Consider the following 17,931-nt stretch of genomic DNA (forward strand, 5'->3'; position numbering starts at 1 on the left):
CAAACCGGGAGCATTAAATGCCTATAACCACTGAGTCATCTCCCTAGACAACTCAGTAGTCACTTTTTAAAAGTGGGAATTTGAAATCTTTTTTTTTTTCACTTCAACAACCTTATTTTCTATGATTTGTGATACTGAGTTGTTATGAACTTGTGTAGAAGTTATTGTGGGCCATTTTTTGTGTTGTATTCTTGAGCATCTCTATCAACATTTTAGTAGTAAAATAAAAAGGGAATGGGAAGTCCATAAAAGAGGGCATAAAGAAAGAATTAGAAATAAAATATGAGTTGTAGGAATGAGAAGTAGTAAAGTTCTGTACAGTAGTAGTAATAAATGCTTTTTTATACAAGATACAAGTTAAAGCACCACCTAAGAGAGTATAACAGTGCATGATTAAAACATAAACATGGAGCTGGGCATGGTGGCATATGCCTTTAATCCCAGCATTTGAGAGGCAGAGGAAGGCTGAGTTAAAGGCTAACTTGGTCTACAGAGTGAGTTCCAGGACAAGCAGGCTTATTACACAGAGAAACCCTATCTCAAAAAAAAAAACAAAAACAAAAATAAGAATGAGGTTTGTTTGCTTTGTGTTTGGTTCTAAAGAGTAATCAAGAGAAATAGAAGGTACCGCAACCTTAGTTTGCACTCCTTCCCAGCTGTGCTCTGCTTCCTATGGGTGTGGCTTTCTCATCAACTGTCTAGACATATGTAGAGGGTGGAGAGGCTGCTATTTGCAGTAATGCACGTGAGTTAAGTCACTGTATCCTTGCACCTGAAAGGGATTTCTGTAACTAAATTTTGTTTTTGCTGGAATCCCCCTGTCAGAGGTCCCTGCCTGAAATTTTTAACCTTATCTTTGGTATTCTGAGAAACGTTTTTTACAAGCAGGTTTTTTGGGGGGGGGTGTTTTGGTTTTTGTTTTTTTAATTTTGTGACTGGGGCTCTGAAAGGGTATGGACTACTCTACTCGCTCACCTATATTTATATTGTTATTGAAAGATTACTTCCATTGCTGCTGCTGTACCAAATTCCACACTACACCCTGAGCTGCTGCCTGTAGCTTGTTCAGGCAATGGTGGTGGTTGGGGAACAGGAAGGTGTTGCATTCTCTGATGAATATTTCCTGGACAACGTGAGAAGCTCTGCTTGAGGTTCTGTTGCCAAATTTCTGTCGCCACAGCTGCCTCTGCTCCAGGAACATTTTTATGTATTATCTAGTCTGATTGTCTGTGTAGCCTGGAGTGGCCCTCATGCTGCCTGGAAGACCATCTATTTCTCTGGGATCTACTGCTGACTCTGGCCTGGCACAAACAGTGAGGTACAGCGAGGTGCCTGCCAGTTGGCTGCTGCTTTTCAGAGAAAGTCACATTTGGGCTTATTATTATTTCCTTTGGCTCTTCTTTTCGCTTTTAAAAACATTTTTTTAAAGTCTGTGAGTATTCTGCCTGTATGTGTGTTTGTGTACTGTGTGTGTTCATTGCACATAGAGGCTGGAAGAGAGCATCAGATCAACTGCAACTGCAGCAGTTGTGAGGCCCCATGTGAGTGTTGGGAATTGAAATGAAGTCATATGGAAGAAAAGCAAGGGCCATCTTCCTAGCCTTACTATTTGATTTTTTTTTTTTTTATAAAATCCATTCTGACTGGAATGAAATGGAATCTAAGTAGCTTTAATTTGCATTTGCCTGATGATTAAGGATATTGAACATTTTAAAGTAATTATTACCCATTAATATTTATTTTTGTTTTTTTATTTGAAAAATAGTATTTGTGTGTATACTCGTGTGATTGGTATTAACATGTGCACATGTGAGCCTATATGTATCCCTGAAGGCCAAAAGCAGGCATCAGATACCCTGGTGCTAGACTTACGAGTGCTTGTGAGCCACTTGGTGTGGGTGCTGTCAACTGAATTGAGGTCCTCCAGAAGAGCAACAAGGCTCTTCACTGGGAAGACATCTCTCTAGCTCTGGATTCATTAATATTTTTTTTTTCAGCTGGGCATATAGCACACACCTTTAATCCCAGCGCTTGGGAGGCAGAGGCAGGTGGGTCTCTGTGAGTTCCAGGCTAGCCTGGTCTACAAAGTGAGTCCAGGACAGCCAAGGCTATACAGAGAAACCCTGTCTCAGGGGAAAACAAAAACAAAAACACAAAACAAAACAAAACAAAACAAAAACAAAGAAAAACCTTTCTCCCTTTCCCCAAACCTCCAAAAACACCTTCTGTTGGGCTTGCGGCCTACCCTGAAATGTAGTTTGTGTGCCCAGCTATCCTCCCTTACAGTCGGTTACTGATTGGAGGTAGCTTTGTGGTTTCGGATGAGAGATTGTGTCCACTTTCCTGCCTTGGACCTGTGCAGGCCCGTGCATGCTACCTCAGTCTCTGTGAGCTCAGATGTGTGCCAGGGCTGTTGTGTCTGGAAGATGCTTTTTCTTTGTGTCATTCATCCACTCTGGCTCTTACAATCATTCTGCCTCCTCTTCCACGTGGTTCCCTGCGTCCTGAAAAGGAAGGCCGTGCTGAAGACAAGGACTGAGCGTTCTAAGGCTCTTTCACACTCTGCACGTTGTCCTGTCGTGGGTCTTTGTTCTCGTCTACTGCAGGAGGAAGCTTCTCCGATGATGGCTGAGGGGACATGTAGCGGTCATTTTATTGTAGTGGTCCTTTAGCGTGACCAGTAGCGTTTGGTTTTACCCTAGGTTCACTGCCCGTTCAGCCTCAGGTTCTTAGCCATGGAAGCAGTGTCTGGCAAGGGTCCCGTCTGACGGAGTGGGTTTTCTTTACTGGATTGTTTGTTTCTTTGTTTAGTTCTTGAGATTTTGGTTTAATAAATAGAAGTGGCAAATATTTTCTCCCATTCTATAATCTGCCTCTTCACTCAGGTGACAGTTTGTTGTTGTTGTTGTTGTTGTTGTTTACTATTCAGAAAAATATTTAAATTTTCTGTATTAGTGTTTTGTCTGTATGTATGTATGTGCACAACATGTGTGCACCAGGCCTGTGGAGGCCAGGCCAGAAGAGGGGATTGTTTCTTCTGGAACTGAAGGGTACTTTGAGTCTCCATGTGGGATCTGAGAATGATCCTGAGTCCGCTACTGCAAGTGCTCTTAACTGCTGAGCCATCACTCCAGGCCCAGGAAACTTAACTTCATGTGGTCCCTTTTATCAGCTGTTGGCCTCATTTCCTGAGCACACGTGTCTGTCTTGTGAAGCCCTTACTGTGCCTGTGTCTGTCTTACGGTATATTCCCTACTTTTTCTCGTAGAACTTGCAGAACTTCAGGTTTTCTGTTGAGGTCCTTAATCCATTTTGAAGTGGTTTTGTGTACAGTGAGAGAAGGATCCAGTTTCATGGTTACATGTGGAGGGTCAGTTTAACTAGCACCTTTTTTTTTTTAATTTTTTTTTTGAGAAGGCTGTCTTTTATTCAAAGTACATGGTGGCGTTCATTTAAAAAATCAGGTGGTTGCCGGGCGTGGTGGCACACGCCTTTAATCCCAGCACTCGGGAGGCAGAGGCAGGTGGATCACTGTGAGTTCGAGGCCAGCCTGGTCTACAAAGGGAGTCCAGGACAGCCAAGACTACACAGAGAAACCCTGTCTCAAAACAGCAAAAAAAAAAAAAAAAAAAAAAAAAAATCGGGTGGTTGTAGTTGTGTGGATTTATATCTGGAACTCCTTTGTATTCCATCAATTTGTAGTTCTGTTTTGTGCCAATACCATACTACACAATTACTGTAGTTCTGAGGTAGAACTAGAAATCAGGTATGGTATTATTTGAGTAATATTCTTAAATGCTCAGAATTGCTTTGCATATGCAAAGGTGTGCTTCCATATGAACCTGAAGATTTTTTTCTGTTCTGTCGAGAATGGGATTGCAGTGTTTGTGATTATGTTAAATCTTTAGGTTGCTTTTGTAATGATAGCTATTTTTATATAACTTTTGCCCATTCATGAGTGTGGAGTCCTTCCATTTTCTAGTGCAGTGTTTCTCTTTTTGTCTCTAATCTTGTTAATTTGAGTCTTTTCTCTCTCGGATAATTTGTATAAAGAGTATCTCACTTCTTGTTTTCTTTTTTGTTTTGTTGTGTTTAAACATTTTTTGGAAGATGTATTTATTTATTATTGTGTATACAGTGCTCTGCCTACATGTACACCTTTAGGCCAGAAGAGGGCACCATTTCTCATTATAGATGGTTGTGAGCTACCAAGTGGTTGCTGGGAATTGAACTCAGGACCTTTGAAAGAGTAGTCAGTGCTCTTAATCTCTGAGCCATCTCTCCAGCCCTCATTTATTTATTTTTTCAATGAACCAACTTTTGGTTTCATTGATTGTTATCTTTTAAAAAGCAGTTTTCTTTATTTTTTTCTATTTTTATTGATTTCTATTCTGATCTTACTTTTTTCATTCTGTTTACTCGTTTTGAGTTCAGTGTTTGCCCTTGTATTTTCAAAGCTTTGAAAATATGTCTTTAAGTTACTTATTTGAGATTTTTTTAAATCTCAATTTTTTTGATCTGGACACTTATGGGATTGCGTTTCCTGTGGTTTTCCCCACTGTTGATTTCTAGCTTTATAGCCGTGTGGTGAGATAGAACAATGCAGTTATTTCCTATGTGTTGAGACAGCTTTGTGTCTTGGTATGTGATCGGCTTTAGGGTCCCATGGATTGCTGGGAAGGATGTCTGTTGTGCAGTATTGAGACGAGTGTTTGATAGCTGTCTGCTAATCCTTTTTGATCTGTAGTGCCATTTAGCTCCATTCTTCCTCTGTTCGTTCTTTTGCTTGCAGGACTTGTCTGGCTGAGAGTAGGGTACGGAAGGCACCTCCTGTTACTGACTTGGAGTCAATCTGTGATTTTAAATCTTGTTTTATGAAATTAGGTACACCTGTATTTTATATGTACATGTTTACAATCTTGATAAATTGTTTTCTTTAATCACTCAAGTGACCTTCATCATTTCTAATCTGTGTTGCTCAATTTTGTTATGTATCAAATAGTGACTACTGCTGTTTTCCTGATTCCATTTAGTTTGTCCATCGTTTCATCCTAAGGTGGAATCTAATTTGGGTGGTGAGATGTTGGAAGGCAGTATAGAGGGTCCTTTCTTCTGATCCAATATGCAAGTTTATATATTTTGATGGGGACATTGAGTCTTTATACTCTGAATTATTGAAAGGTTTGCATTCCTTTCATGTTAGTTTTGTTGTGTTTCTTAGTTTATTTGCTTAAGAAATGTCTTAGCATCTTTTATTCTTTTGTGTAGCTTCTTAGATTTATCAATCTTTTCTGTTTCATGCATTCTATCCATTTCCTTGGTAGAACTGGCTTAGTTTTCAAAAAGTGTTGTAGGCTGCTTGATTTTTTCATAGAAAGTTGTTTTCTTCCATTGTGTCAGGTAGTTTTGCTGGCAATAGTAGTCAGATTTTGTGTCTTTGATCTTTCAGGACTTGAAGTACATTGCTTCAAGCTCTTCTGGATTTTAAGTTTCCTTTGGAAAATCAGCCATTACTCTGATGGACTTGCCTTTATGTGTCACTTAGGCTTTCTCTTTTGTACCTTTTAGTCCCCTTTGTTCTGTGTATTTATTGTTTTCCCAGGGCGTGGCTTGCTTTTGTGGGGTCTGTTCTGTTCTGGTTCTGTTTGGTGTTCTGTAGGTCTCTATAGGTGCCTGGATTGGCATCTTTTTACTTAGATATGGACATTTTCTTCTATAATACTTTACTTAGGATATTTGCTGTGCATTTGACATAGAATTATTCTACCATGCTCATGCTTTGTAAATTTAATTTTTTCATAATATCCTACAGATTTTGTACGTTCTGTTGCTATATTTTAAATTTTTTTCATTGACTTTAAATCATTCCTTTACCTTATTCTCGTCTTGTTATATGTCTTTTATATGATATAACTCCTCTATATGATCAGGTCTGTGTGTGGGCTTAGGTTTTTAATTGGCTTATTGAGTTTTTTCATTTTAATTTGTTATTTCTTCTGTATTTCTGTTTCTTCATCGAATTCTGTGTTGCCTTCCCATTTCATTCATCTGTGTTTGTTTTCTTGGGATTCCTTAAGGAGACTGTCTTCTCATTGGATTTGTTCACACACCTATTCCTGTCATTGGGAGCCATTACTATGCGGTCATTACTTTTTGAAAAGACATTTTTGTTATGATTTTTTGTGTTACTAGTGTTTTTGTGAGGATTTGCCTGTCTGAAGTTAGTGTGTTGGCTGATCCTCTCTGGTACAACTGAATAGAATAAGCATGAGTCTGTGCTTTGTATTTCCTCTGCTTCCTGAGTCCTGGCTGTGTTCAGTATTGCTTATGTGTTGCATGCATTTAAAGTTATTTTATTTTATTTTTTACTTTTTATTGATTCTTTGTGGATTTTACATCATGCACCTCAGTGCCACTCATCTTTCAGTCGCTGTATATCTGTCTTCTTCCCTTGCAACCTCCCGTCCAAAAGAAAAAAAATATCTTGCTTTGGAAGCTACAGTGTGCCATGTTGTGTCACACATTATGCCCTTCTGTCCAAACAGCTCGCTTGGAAATGTTATTGCAATGAGTCATTGATCTGGTTCGAGGCCTCTGACTTCTGCAATACCATTAATACTGGACCCTCACTAAAACTTCATTTTTAAATTTTTTCTGGGGTATTTCCTAGTGAAACTCGCATTACTAAGTGAGGATAAATAACCACTCAGGTTAATAACCCATATTTTGAATTCTTTGTTTAAGTGATTTATTTTGGGAGGATGGAATTAGAATGACAATTTAAGGGTATTGATTTTGGTTTCACGTATACTTGTTACCAATTAAGGAATGCTGGACGTACTGATATGAGCTCGAAGCACAGAGTATAAAAGAAAGTAGTGCTTTGTTGCTTTGTATTACCAGTTAGCACAAATGAATGCTTAATCTTTAAAAGAAACATTTATTTTTAATTGTGTTTCAGTATAATTAAAAAGGTTTTCCTCCAATTTTCTTTCAGTAATCCTAAATCAGAGAGTCAGAGAGTAAATAAAAAAGTCAACAATGATGCTTCACTCAGAATTCATAACCTATCCATTTTGGTGAAACAGATAAAATTTTATTATCAGGTAAGTGGCCATTTTCTTTTTAAAATAAATTTTAATAACAGTGCATTTATTTGTATTTTTAAATTAATTCTTTGTTGAGAACTTGCATAACTTAAATTACATTTTTGACGTATGCCTTTTTTTACAATTAAGTTGAATACATATGTCAGTTAATTCTGAACATTTTTTTTAATGTCTGGATACTTTGCCTGCATGTATGCCTGTGTACCACGTGCATGCCTAGTAACTGAGGAGGCCTGAAGGAGACAGATGCCCTGGAACTGGGGTAACAGATGGTTGTTAGCCACCATGTGGGTACTAGAAAAATGAACCAGAGTACTCTGGAGGAGCATCTCTCCAGCCACAAACCTTTTAACTCCCCCCCTCCCCTTTGGTTTTTTGAAACGGGGCTTCTCTGTGTAGTCTTGACTGCCCTGGACTTACTTTGTAGACCAGGTTGGCCTCACAGAGATGCACCTACCTCTGCCTCCCTGAGTACTAAGATTATAGACATGCGCCACCACACCGTCTACAAACCTTAATTCTTTGTTTTGTTTTGTTTTGTTGTTTTTTTGAGACAGGGTCTCTCTGGACTCGCTGTCCTGGACTCGCTTTGTAGACCAGGTTGGCCTCCAACTCACAGCGATCTGCCTACCTCTGCCTCCTGAGTGTTGGGATTAAAGGTGTGCGCCACCACGCCCGGCTCCAAACCTTAATTCTTAATGCCACTAATGCATCTCTTAAAATTGCTGTAGTTGCACTAATTTTTGTTTGGTAACCAATTTTCAAATGTTAATTTCAATGTCTTATAATTTATGCTATGTTCTATTTCATTTATGAGTTATGGAGAGTGTTTTTAAGTTTTTTGTTCAGAAAATATAGTTTGTATGCTTCTGAATTTTTTATTTTTCTTTTGTTTTATTTTAGAGTTTTTTGAGATAGCCTTAGCTGTCCTGGAACTCTCTTTGTAGACCAGCTGTCCTCAAACTCAGAGACTGCCTGCCTCTGCCACTTGAGTACAGGGACTGAGGCATGTGCCACCATGCTGGCTCTAAACTTGAGTTGAATATATAAACTCACCCAGACAGAAACAGACACTGCCCTTTTTGAGGCTTGTACCTCCAACCCTGGGATTAAGAGTATCATGCTCTACCAACTGAGCTAGCTGGACAGCTAATTACCAAGTATAACATTTATAATTTGTTGCCTGGGAATTGAAAAAGAAGAGTTGAAGTCCTTTTTTTAAACCAAAGGATTTATCAGCCTCTCATTTGTATACTTTGAAGAAAGATATTAGTAGATGCAGATGAACATAAACTTGTTTTGGAGAACTGGGTCATTGTTGTATATTTCCCCCTAATTACTGGTTTTACATATTTTTGATGCATGTGCATACAGTGTATCTTACTTGTATCTACCCACCCTGCCCTGCTCTGCCCTTCCACTCGCCCCTCTTGGTAGCCCACCAGGTCCTGTCAGTGCTGCTGCTGGGATGCTGACTGGTCTTGTTGCCCTGCTTGGTGCAGTGAGTTCATTGAGTGCAACAGCATGGCATGTCCACAGGACGGCTCTTGAAATCCTCTGGCTCTTACACTCTTTCTTCCTCTCCTTCTTCAGTGTTCTCCAAATTAAATATTTTTATAAGAAATGTTTTCCCACAAAATCAACTCTGAAAATACTTTAATTCTCACTATACCTAACATAACAAAGGCCAAAGTTAGTCTGTGTCTAGATGCTTTTGTAGAATAGTGTTATACCTTTAGAATAGATTAATGCTAAGTAATTTTATGATTTTAAAATTCTTTGATTTTTATTTTTACACTAAGGATTTAATTATTTTATTCATATGAGTGTTTGCCTCAGTGTATGTGTATGTGCACCATGTGGCCTCCAGAGGGCAGAAGAAGGTGTCTGACTTCTAGAACTGGAGTTACAAGCAGTTGAGCACTGCTGCATGGGTGCTGGAAATCAAAACCTGGCCCTCTCCAAGAACAGCAGGTGCTCCTAACCACTGAGCCGTCTCCCCAGCTTCTCTGCCGTGCTTTCAACTCTACAAAGAATTTGTCACGTCACACCAGTGTGTTTTAGATGAAGCCATACCTCTTCTTTTCTCCCATGTGTATGCCCAGTGTACAGGCCAGAGAGAGTGTCAAGTCCCTCGGAACTGGTGGTACTGATGGTTGTAGGACACCGTGTGGGTGCTGGGAATCAAATGTGGGCCCTCTGTAAGAGCAACAAGTACTTTTAACCACTGAGACATTTCTCGGTCAGTCCTTCTTAATTTCTAAAAGACTTTATTTTATATGTACTCATGTTTTGCCTATGTCTGAGCCTGTATACCACATGTGTGTACTGCCCATGGGTGTCAGAAAAGAGCATCGGATAGATAGAGCCCTTGGAACTAGAGTTACAGAAGATTGTTAACTGCTTTGTGGGTCCTGGCAACTGAACCCAGGTCCTCTACAAGCTCTGCTAACCACTGAGCCATCTCTTCAGCCCCTGCAATTGTTTGTTCTTGACTAATTGTTCTCTTTGCTATTTATAGTGATTTTTAAAAATCTCTCCTGATTGCTTTTGGCTTGATATCAACTCCTATCAAAATTACATATTGCTATTCTTAATTGTCTCAGCTTTCACTTAATTCCATCTTTCCACTTTTAGTCTTTTTTGTAGATGGAGAAGAGTAGGATTTTTCTTAATATAATAAGCTATTTTTGTTTGTTTGTATTGTGTATTGATACTATATATTGAACCCAGGACCAAGTGCTGTGTCCCTGTGCTATCTCCTCAGCCCTGGAATGCATCTTTTAATTTAATTAAGACTGTGTACATTTAGTTGTATTACTGACTGGTTTGCTGACTCCTGTAAACTTGTTGTTTCCTCTTTGGTTTGACACTGTTCTTTTCTTTTTCTCTTGTTTATCTTAGAAGCTTGGCATTTTACTGAGTTAGACATATTTTCTTTTTGTCATTTGTTTATCTTCTAAATTTTATTCTTTACTAAAATCTAAAATTGCTTTTAACTTAAAAAAACTGTTAGCGTCTTCTGCAGTGCTGGTATAATAGCTGTGAATTGCTGTAGTCTATGCTGTGCTTTGGACGTTTTTATTCTCCATTAATTTTAAGAGATGGGTCTGCTGGATCTAGCCATCTTGTTGGCAGTTCTCTACTCTCAGTCCTTGGGGTGTGATGTATACTTTCCTGGCCTTTCCACTGAGCGGCCTCATGATACTCTGAGGTTTTCTTTGTAAGTGAGTTGCCATTTTCTCTTGCAGCTGTTAAAATTACTTCATTTTGTGGTTTTGGCATTTTAACATCATGGAGAATTTCTTTTGTGGCCATGTCTGTTGAGGGTTCTTAATGAGTCTTAGGTTTAGTTTCTTGGTCGTAGCCTAAATGTCTTGGAATTTTTGGTGTTGTTTTTTTGTTTTTGTTATTTTTGGCATGTGAATTAATATTTCCTTGTCTCTGTCATCAGTCATTGGTGTCTAGTGCTGCTATCCACTGTGGTGGGGTTGTCGTTGTTGGTTGTTTTGTTTTTTCATTGACTTTTTCACACACTCGCCTTTCTGGGCTCATTTTTGGTTTTTTATTATATACTTGCCTGCTGGATTTCCCATCTGTACTGTAGACTTTGCTGTCTAGGTCCTGAATTTACTTCCTTACTTTACTCATCTGTCTGTTTGAACTCTCTTCCAGGTTATTGATTGTTTTTAAACCAGACTGTTCTATTGTTTTATATTTCAGTCATTTCTATATCTGTTAGTTCATTCAATGAATTGATTGTGAACTTTCTTCTTTTTAAACTTTAATAAAATTTTTAGACAAGATCTCATTATGTCGATTGGTGTGAGGCTTACTATATAGATCAGGCTGGCCTAGAACTCCTAGAGATTCTTCTGCCTTTTCTTTGGAGTTTTGGGATTAAAGACACAGGTTACTATGCCTGTGCCCTGAGTGTGAGCTTTTACAGGAGGGGTCTTGTTGACTTTTTCATATTTTGCTTCCATTTGTTGGGGTTAGTACCTATTTGGGACCCTTCTTATTCTTAGGTAGAAACCTTGTCTAGTGCTCAGTGCTCCTCACCTCTCAGAGAGGAGAAAATGAACTGCCATAGCTAACACAGTGAGACAAAGCATATGCACAAGAGTAAAAATTAACAATAAGTGATATGCTGCTAATAACTGTAGGTAAGGAAATGGGAAGATTCATACTAATTATAAAATTTAAAACTAGGGTAAAAGTAATAGTAAATGTGTAAACTAATGGATGTTGTCAGGAAAAGGATAACTTAAGGGAAAGTAAGATAGAGGTAAAGAAAGAAAAGCAATTTTTAAGAGCAAGAGATAAAAAGAAGTCTTGTAACAGAAAACAAAATTAAGTAATGCTAAGACTATGATTAAAATAAAACCATAAATGTTTTAAAATAATATAAGAAGTAAAAAACAATTCTAAGAATACTAGACACTTGTTTAAAAAAGATAGCAAAACTACTTTTAAAGAAATGGCAAAGAATCGAGGCAGCTTTATTCTGAGCCCTTAGTGGAATCTGCTAGGTGTGTGTGGTGGGCTGCACGCACGCAGTTGGTATGCTTGTCGTCCCTGCACTTCAGGCTAGAGTGCACCTGTTGTTTCTTGCTGCATTTACAAGTTTTTCTGCACCGAGTTCTGTGAGCTATAGCCTTCCAGATTTTTTTCTTGCTCCAGAGAATGCCTTCCTCCATTTTTGCACCCAGGACTTGCTTTGTCAAAGCTGGAAGTGTCCTTTTGTTTTACTAAGATGTCACTAGAGAGCTGGAACTGAGAGTCCCTAGTGCTCTATGTGGCAGTGCCTTCACAGCCAAGGGAGCATGAGGCATGAGAGAAGGAAGAGGCTGTGGAAACTGAGCAGTGGGCGCCTGGAGAGCTGCCTTAGCAGTTAAGAGGGCTTACTGCCTTTGCAGAGGATCTGAGTTATAGTGCTCACACCTACATGTCAGCAGTATACAACTAACTGTCTGTTATTTTGGGAATTTAAGATCTTCTCCTGGCTCCCATGGCCTTCAGCATACATGTGCTACACATAACTCATGTAAGCAGATACATGTACATAAATAAAAGATGAATACTTAAAATTTTAAGAGGATGAGGATGTAGTTTGGTTGTTAGAATGTTTGCCTAGTATACACAGATGCTGGGTGAGATGCTGTAGTCCCACATAAACCAGGAGAGGTAATAAAATGCTGTAAGAAAGCAAAAGTAAATACAAATAAAGTAATGGGCTAGATCTAGACCCATGTGTGGCCGTGGAGGCAAGCACTCTAGTGGCCATAGACTTGCAGGGATTAGTCTTCTTAGAGACTAAATCATGGGACTTGGTGCTTAATACAGGGTGCAAAGCCACCAAAGCTTCTGTTTTTCATAGCCTAAGTGCACCACTGGTAACAGTTCTCACCAAGTCCAACTGTCCCTTTATATCTATGCCTCTTATGACCACTCCACCCAGACACTGTGGGAGGGTCCTCAGGCTCGCATAGTCGTGATGGTTCTCTGTTTTGAGGGCCTTGGAGTAGCAGTCTCAAATAATAGGCCTTTCAAATAATAGTGCCTGGTTATAGCACTGAGAGATATAGGAGAAAAGTCAACAAGAAGGGTTGGATAGTTTTTTGGCCAGAAAAGTAGATTGTGGAGCAAGGCAGAGAAGGGGGTTGAAAGTTTCCCTTTTTAGCCCATGATGGGACATGGTGAGTAGTAACCAATAAGTCGTCAGCTAAAGAAGGTTAAGTGATGGATAAACATCCTCTCTGGCTGGCCACAGGGCAAGACAGTAAAGACTAGAGAAATAAGTTAATTTGCTTCTAGAAACCATTACTGGAGTTACTGGAATTGTCACAATTCAACCAGAATTGAGGAGTATACAAAATAGCATGGCCCTGGCTAACAATAGGGAGGGACAAGCTGATATTTCCTCCTGTGCTGGGCCACCATGCAGGTAGAATTACTGTCACGCCAATTCCTTCCTGTTAGATTTAAGGCTTCTGAGCACTGACCTATGACTGCCTGTGCTCTGGCATACCATTTGGCTTTTTCCTCCTTGGTAGAGAGGCAGCAGTCCTGCATTTTTAAAAAATCCATAACCTTTCTGTTTCTGTGTGCTTTTTAGCTGTCCCCCACCTTCCTTTCTTAATCCATTACTTTTATTGCTGTTTGTTTCTTTCTTTGGGACAAAGTGTCTTTCTGTTACCCTGATGTTTGTTCGTTTATGGAATCTTCTGCCAACTTTTTTTTCTCTCTTGAGTATCCTTAGCTGTCCTGGACTCGCTGTGTAGACCAGGCAGGCCTCAAACACAGAGATCCGCCTGCCTCTGCCTCCCAAGTGCTGCGATTAAAGTTGTGCACCACCACCACCTGGCCCAAACTCTGTCATCTTAGCTAGAAATTTCTATTGTTTTCTCTTTTCCTTGTGTTCATATCTGGTTTGGGTTTTGAGATAACACTGCTTTCTAAGAATAAGTCTGGAAATGTTAAACATTATTTTGTGGTGTACCTTCATGTTGAACAGATGATACCAGGGAAATCAAGTCTTACAACCTCTTGAGTTTCTTATTTTCATTAATAAAGTATCTTAAGAATGGAATCAAAGCCTGTAATCCCAGCACTCAGGAGGCAGAGGCAGGTGATCTCTGAGTTCGAGGCCAACCTGGACTACAAATAGAGTCCAGGACAGCCAGGGCTACCCAGAGAAACCCTGTCTCAAAAAAACAAACAAACAAACAAACAAACAAAAAGAATGGAGTCAAATGGAAACTCCAGTAAAATTGAGAGTTTAAAAGAAATATACTTGAGCCAGGCATAGTGGTGCACGCCTTTAATCCCAGCACTCTGGAGGCAGAGGCAGCTGGATCTCTGTGGGTTCAAGGCCAGCCTGGTCTACAAAGAGGGTTCAGGACAGCCAGGGCTACACATAGAAACCCTGTCTCAAAAAACCTTAAAAAAGAAAGAAGGAAAGAAACTCCAGGGCAGGCAAACTGCAGAGCTCAGCTGCTACCCAGAGGAAGATACCAGAGGAGAAAAAGAACAGACTTAGGGTTCAGCCACACAGTGGGAAATATGCATGTGGGTGCTCTAGAAAAAAACATGCTTAGAACAGAGGGAGATGAAAAGCAAATATTATACTTTTCTGAGTAATTAAGAAAAATAGGTCCCAGCCATTTGGTTGTGCTCTATAAAACACTGCCCTTCGGGGTAGGACTTCTGGGAAGGTCATGTATAGTACCTCAGTAGAGGGTTGATTTTCTGCCTAGCTCTTCAGCATGGCGTAAGGTGAACTTGCTTCTCTAGGATTCACCACATAGACCAGACATTGTACTTTCTAAATTAAAGCAGCTTTTTCTTAATGGGTCTTTACTGCTGTTCTAATGGCAGTATCCCTTTCTTTTCTATTTTGTGAAATACTTTGTTCTTTAAAGGTCTAGTAACCTTCACCAGTGAGTATGTACAGTCCTAGGCTTAAAACAAAGCCAAACAAACAAAACAAAACAAAAACAAAAAGAGAATCTCCTTACTACTTTCAGTATCAATTCTGAGTGTAGGTCTGTTATGTTGTTTATATCTCTTGGTTCAATTTCAGTAGGTCATCAGTGCCAAGAAATGCATCCATTTTTAATAGGTTTCACAACTTGTTGGAATATAAATTTTAAAGTCTTTTCTTATATTCCATATTTTATTTGTCTCTCTTGTAATATCTCTTTTTTCATCTCTTAATTTACTTACTTGAGCCCTTTTTTGAAATTTTATTTTTAAAATTTGTTTATTAAATAGTAGTTTTCTTCCTGCTTTTTCATAGTTTTGATTTTTAATTTTTCATAGTCTTCTCTATCTACATGCCTTTATCCTTGCTTAAACATTTCCCACCCAGGTTTACCCCTTCCACTTTTATATCACATGTGTTCTCCTTACCAGCTTCCCACATTCAGAGCGGCACTTATTCCCACATAAATACACATTTAATAATTAGAAGCTGGGATCCACACAAGAGAGAAGACATGTAGCTTAGATTATAACTTTAATATAATCTTTTCCTGTTTCACTCACTTCTCCAAGTTTCTTAATTTCATTTTTTTTTTCCTTTAGAGTGAATGAAATTCCATTATGACAGATATCTAGCAGATTTTTTTTCCCTTCTTTTCTTTTTTTTGGCTGTTGTGACTAGTTTAGCAATAAATATGGGTGTGCAAGTACATATGTTAGAATATAAAGTCCTCTGGGTATATGCCCCCGTGTCCCGTAGCTGAATCATGTGGTAGTTCTGTTTTTAGTTTTCTTAGTATCCTCTAATCCCTGCACCATCCCTATAAACTAAGGATTTCCTTCTCTCACATCCTCTCCAGCACTTGTTGTTGTCCAGTTTTCTGATGGCGGCCATTCTGACTGGAGTAAGGTGGTATATCACTTACTTTTCTGAGCAGTGCTGGCTACTTTTATGTCAACTTGACACAGAAGCTATAGTTATCTGAGAGAAAGAACCTTAGTTGAGAAATTGACTCCATCAGATAGGGCTGTAGGCAAGGCTGTAAGACACTGGCTCTCAACCTGTGGGTCATGACCCCTTGTGGGGCTCACATTATCAGATATCATGCATATCAAATATTTACATTACCATTCATAACAGTAGCAAAATTACAGTTATAAAGTAGCAACAAAAGTAATTCTGTGCTTGAGGGGTCACCACAATATGAAGAGCTGTATTTGGAAGGTTGAGAACCACTGCTATCGGAGTTTTCTTAATTAGTCCATTGTGGGTGGGGCCCCCCTATTAGACTGGTGGACCTGGGTTCTAGAAGAAAGCAGGCAGAGGAAGCCATGGGGAGCAAGCCAGTCAGCAGCACTCCTCCATGGCCTCTGCATCAGCTCCTGCCTCCAGGTTCTTGCCCTGTTGGAGTTCCTGTCCTGACATTCTCCAGTGATGGACTTTGAGGTGGAAGTGTAAGCCGAATAAACCCTCTCCTCCCCAACTTGCTTTGGTCATAGTGTTGCAGCATATTGATAGTAACCCTAACTAGGGCAGTTGCTGTGATAAAATATCATGACCAAGACAAGTTAAGGAAGGACTTTATTTTGGCTTATGCTTCTAGAAAAAGAGTCCATCATGGAAGCCGGGCAGTGGTGGTGCACGCCTTTAATCCCAGCACTCGGGAGGCAGAGGCCAGTGGATCTCTGTGAGTTCTGGGCTATCCTGGTCTACAAAGTGAGTCCAGGACAGCCATCATTGAGGGAACTCGGGGCAGGAACTCAAGTAAAGCCCATGGAGGAATTGTGCTCACTGACTTGTTCTTTTCTTCAACCCAAGGCTGTTTGGGCTGTGTCTTCTCACATCAATCATTAAAAAAACAATCCACAGACTGGTCTATAGGCATCAGATCTTCTGCAGCTTTGAGTGATGGGAACCAAACTCAGGCCCTCTGTGAGAGTTAACCGCGTCGTCTTAGGGGAGCTTACATTGCATCCCGTGGGCTGGGCATGTTGTGTTTCATTTTCATTTCCTTCTTTCTTGATTTCCTTTTTATTAGGTCAGTCTGATAGAGGCATTTCCTCAGTTAAGGTTTCTGCTTTCCCCAAATAGCATTTCCTTACTAGGTCACTTCTGAAGGGCTTTGAGGACTTGAAAGTGGAGTGATGGGTGTGTGGGTCAGTGCTGGCCTGCTACCTCACCCTCCAGCTCTGGAGCTTCACAGGTAAAATTTGTACCTGGAGCACAGTTAAGATGTCTTTCTCACCATCTATTAGGCACATGAAGTTTAGTAGGTGCATGTTTGTGTATAACTTAAAGTAAAATGCTCAGATTAAATACTACAACTGACATCATTTCATGATATAATGCCAACTAAGTTATGAGGGAGGAAGCTACTTTCAATATCCTTCAATACACAAGCAATATTTTTATTACCTATAATGCTTTCTAGTTCTTTTTCAATTCTTATAGTTCTCTTACTCTTTTGGACTGTCTTTATGCCAGAACTGAATTTTTTTCCTAGTGAAACTGTTTTTTTTAATATCCTTGGAAATGCCCAAATTTTCTGACTACTTACATGTCTTTACAAAATTTCAACATTCTCACATTTACTAATACTCTTCATACCTGATTTATTTTTGTTTGTTTTATGTTTAAATTTTTATTTATGTATTTATATGTGCCACATTTGTGCAGATGTCTGTGTGGCCAGAATAAGATGAGCCTTGGAGCCAGAGTCAGAGGTAGTTGTGAGGCACCGGATGTGGGTGCTGGGATCCAAACTCTGGTCCTGAGTGAACAGCATACGCTCTCAGCCTTTGCACCATCTCTCCAGCCTCTCCTGCTGTATTTTATCTGTGGTGCTCATGACCTGAAGCACTTGAACACGTAGTTACTGTTTACTCTTACTAAAATGAAAGTTCCTTTAGAGCAAGTATTGTTAGCTGCTCTATATTTCTTCAAATAATATGTGACAAATAATGAGCATTCAGTGTTTGTTGGACAAATGTTCCAATTTAGAATTTTATTTTAGAATTTTAGAAATTTCTAAAAAATTCTCTTTTAAGAATATTAATGTTTTTACTTTTTCATGAATTTTATAGGTGTGTTTTATTACATGCATCAATGGAAGCTACCTTAACTAGTTTGTGTATGTCCTGTCCTGTTTTTATAATCCTCTTAGTAAAGTCATGTTTCTTTTGTGTTCATTTCTATATTCTTATTCCCATTTCTTTAATATCTTAATCATGACTATGTTTAGAGATGGGTGAATTTCTAACACAATAACGTTTTAATTGTGGCAGTGAAAATTAAGCTTTTTACCTCTCTCTTACGTGCGTGTGCATGCGTGCACAA

The 17,931-nt window shown here is 39.2% G+C and overlaps 1 protein-coding gene across 7 annotated transcripts in view; it reads left to right on the plus strand.

Moving 5' to 3' along the window:
* Positions 1-17,931, plus strand: part of CCDC88A (coiled-coil domain containing 88A) — a 121,158-nt gene that overhangs the window by 22,930 nt on the left and 80,297 nt on the right. For all 7 annotated transcript variants that reach the window (XM_084799757.1, XM_084799758.1, XM_084799756.1 and 4 more), the window contains exon 3: positions 6,998-7,106. In XM_084799757.1, coding sequence (XP_084655883.1) covers positions 6,998-7,106 — 109 coding nt within the window. The remainder of the gene's footprint in view (positions 1-6,997; positions 7,107-17,931) is intronic.

The sequence above is a fragment of the Acomys minous genome (assembly GCF_964271855.1).
Source record: "Acomys minous genome assembly, chromosome: 10".
NCBI lineage: Eukaryota > Metazoa > Chordata > Mammalia > Rodentia > Muridae > Acomys > Acomys minous.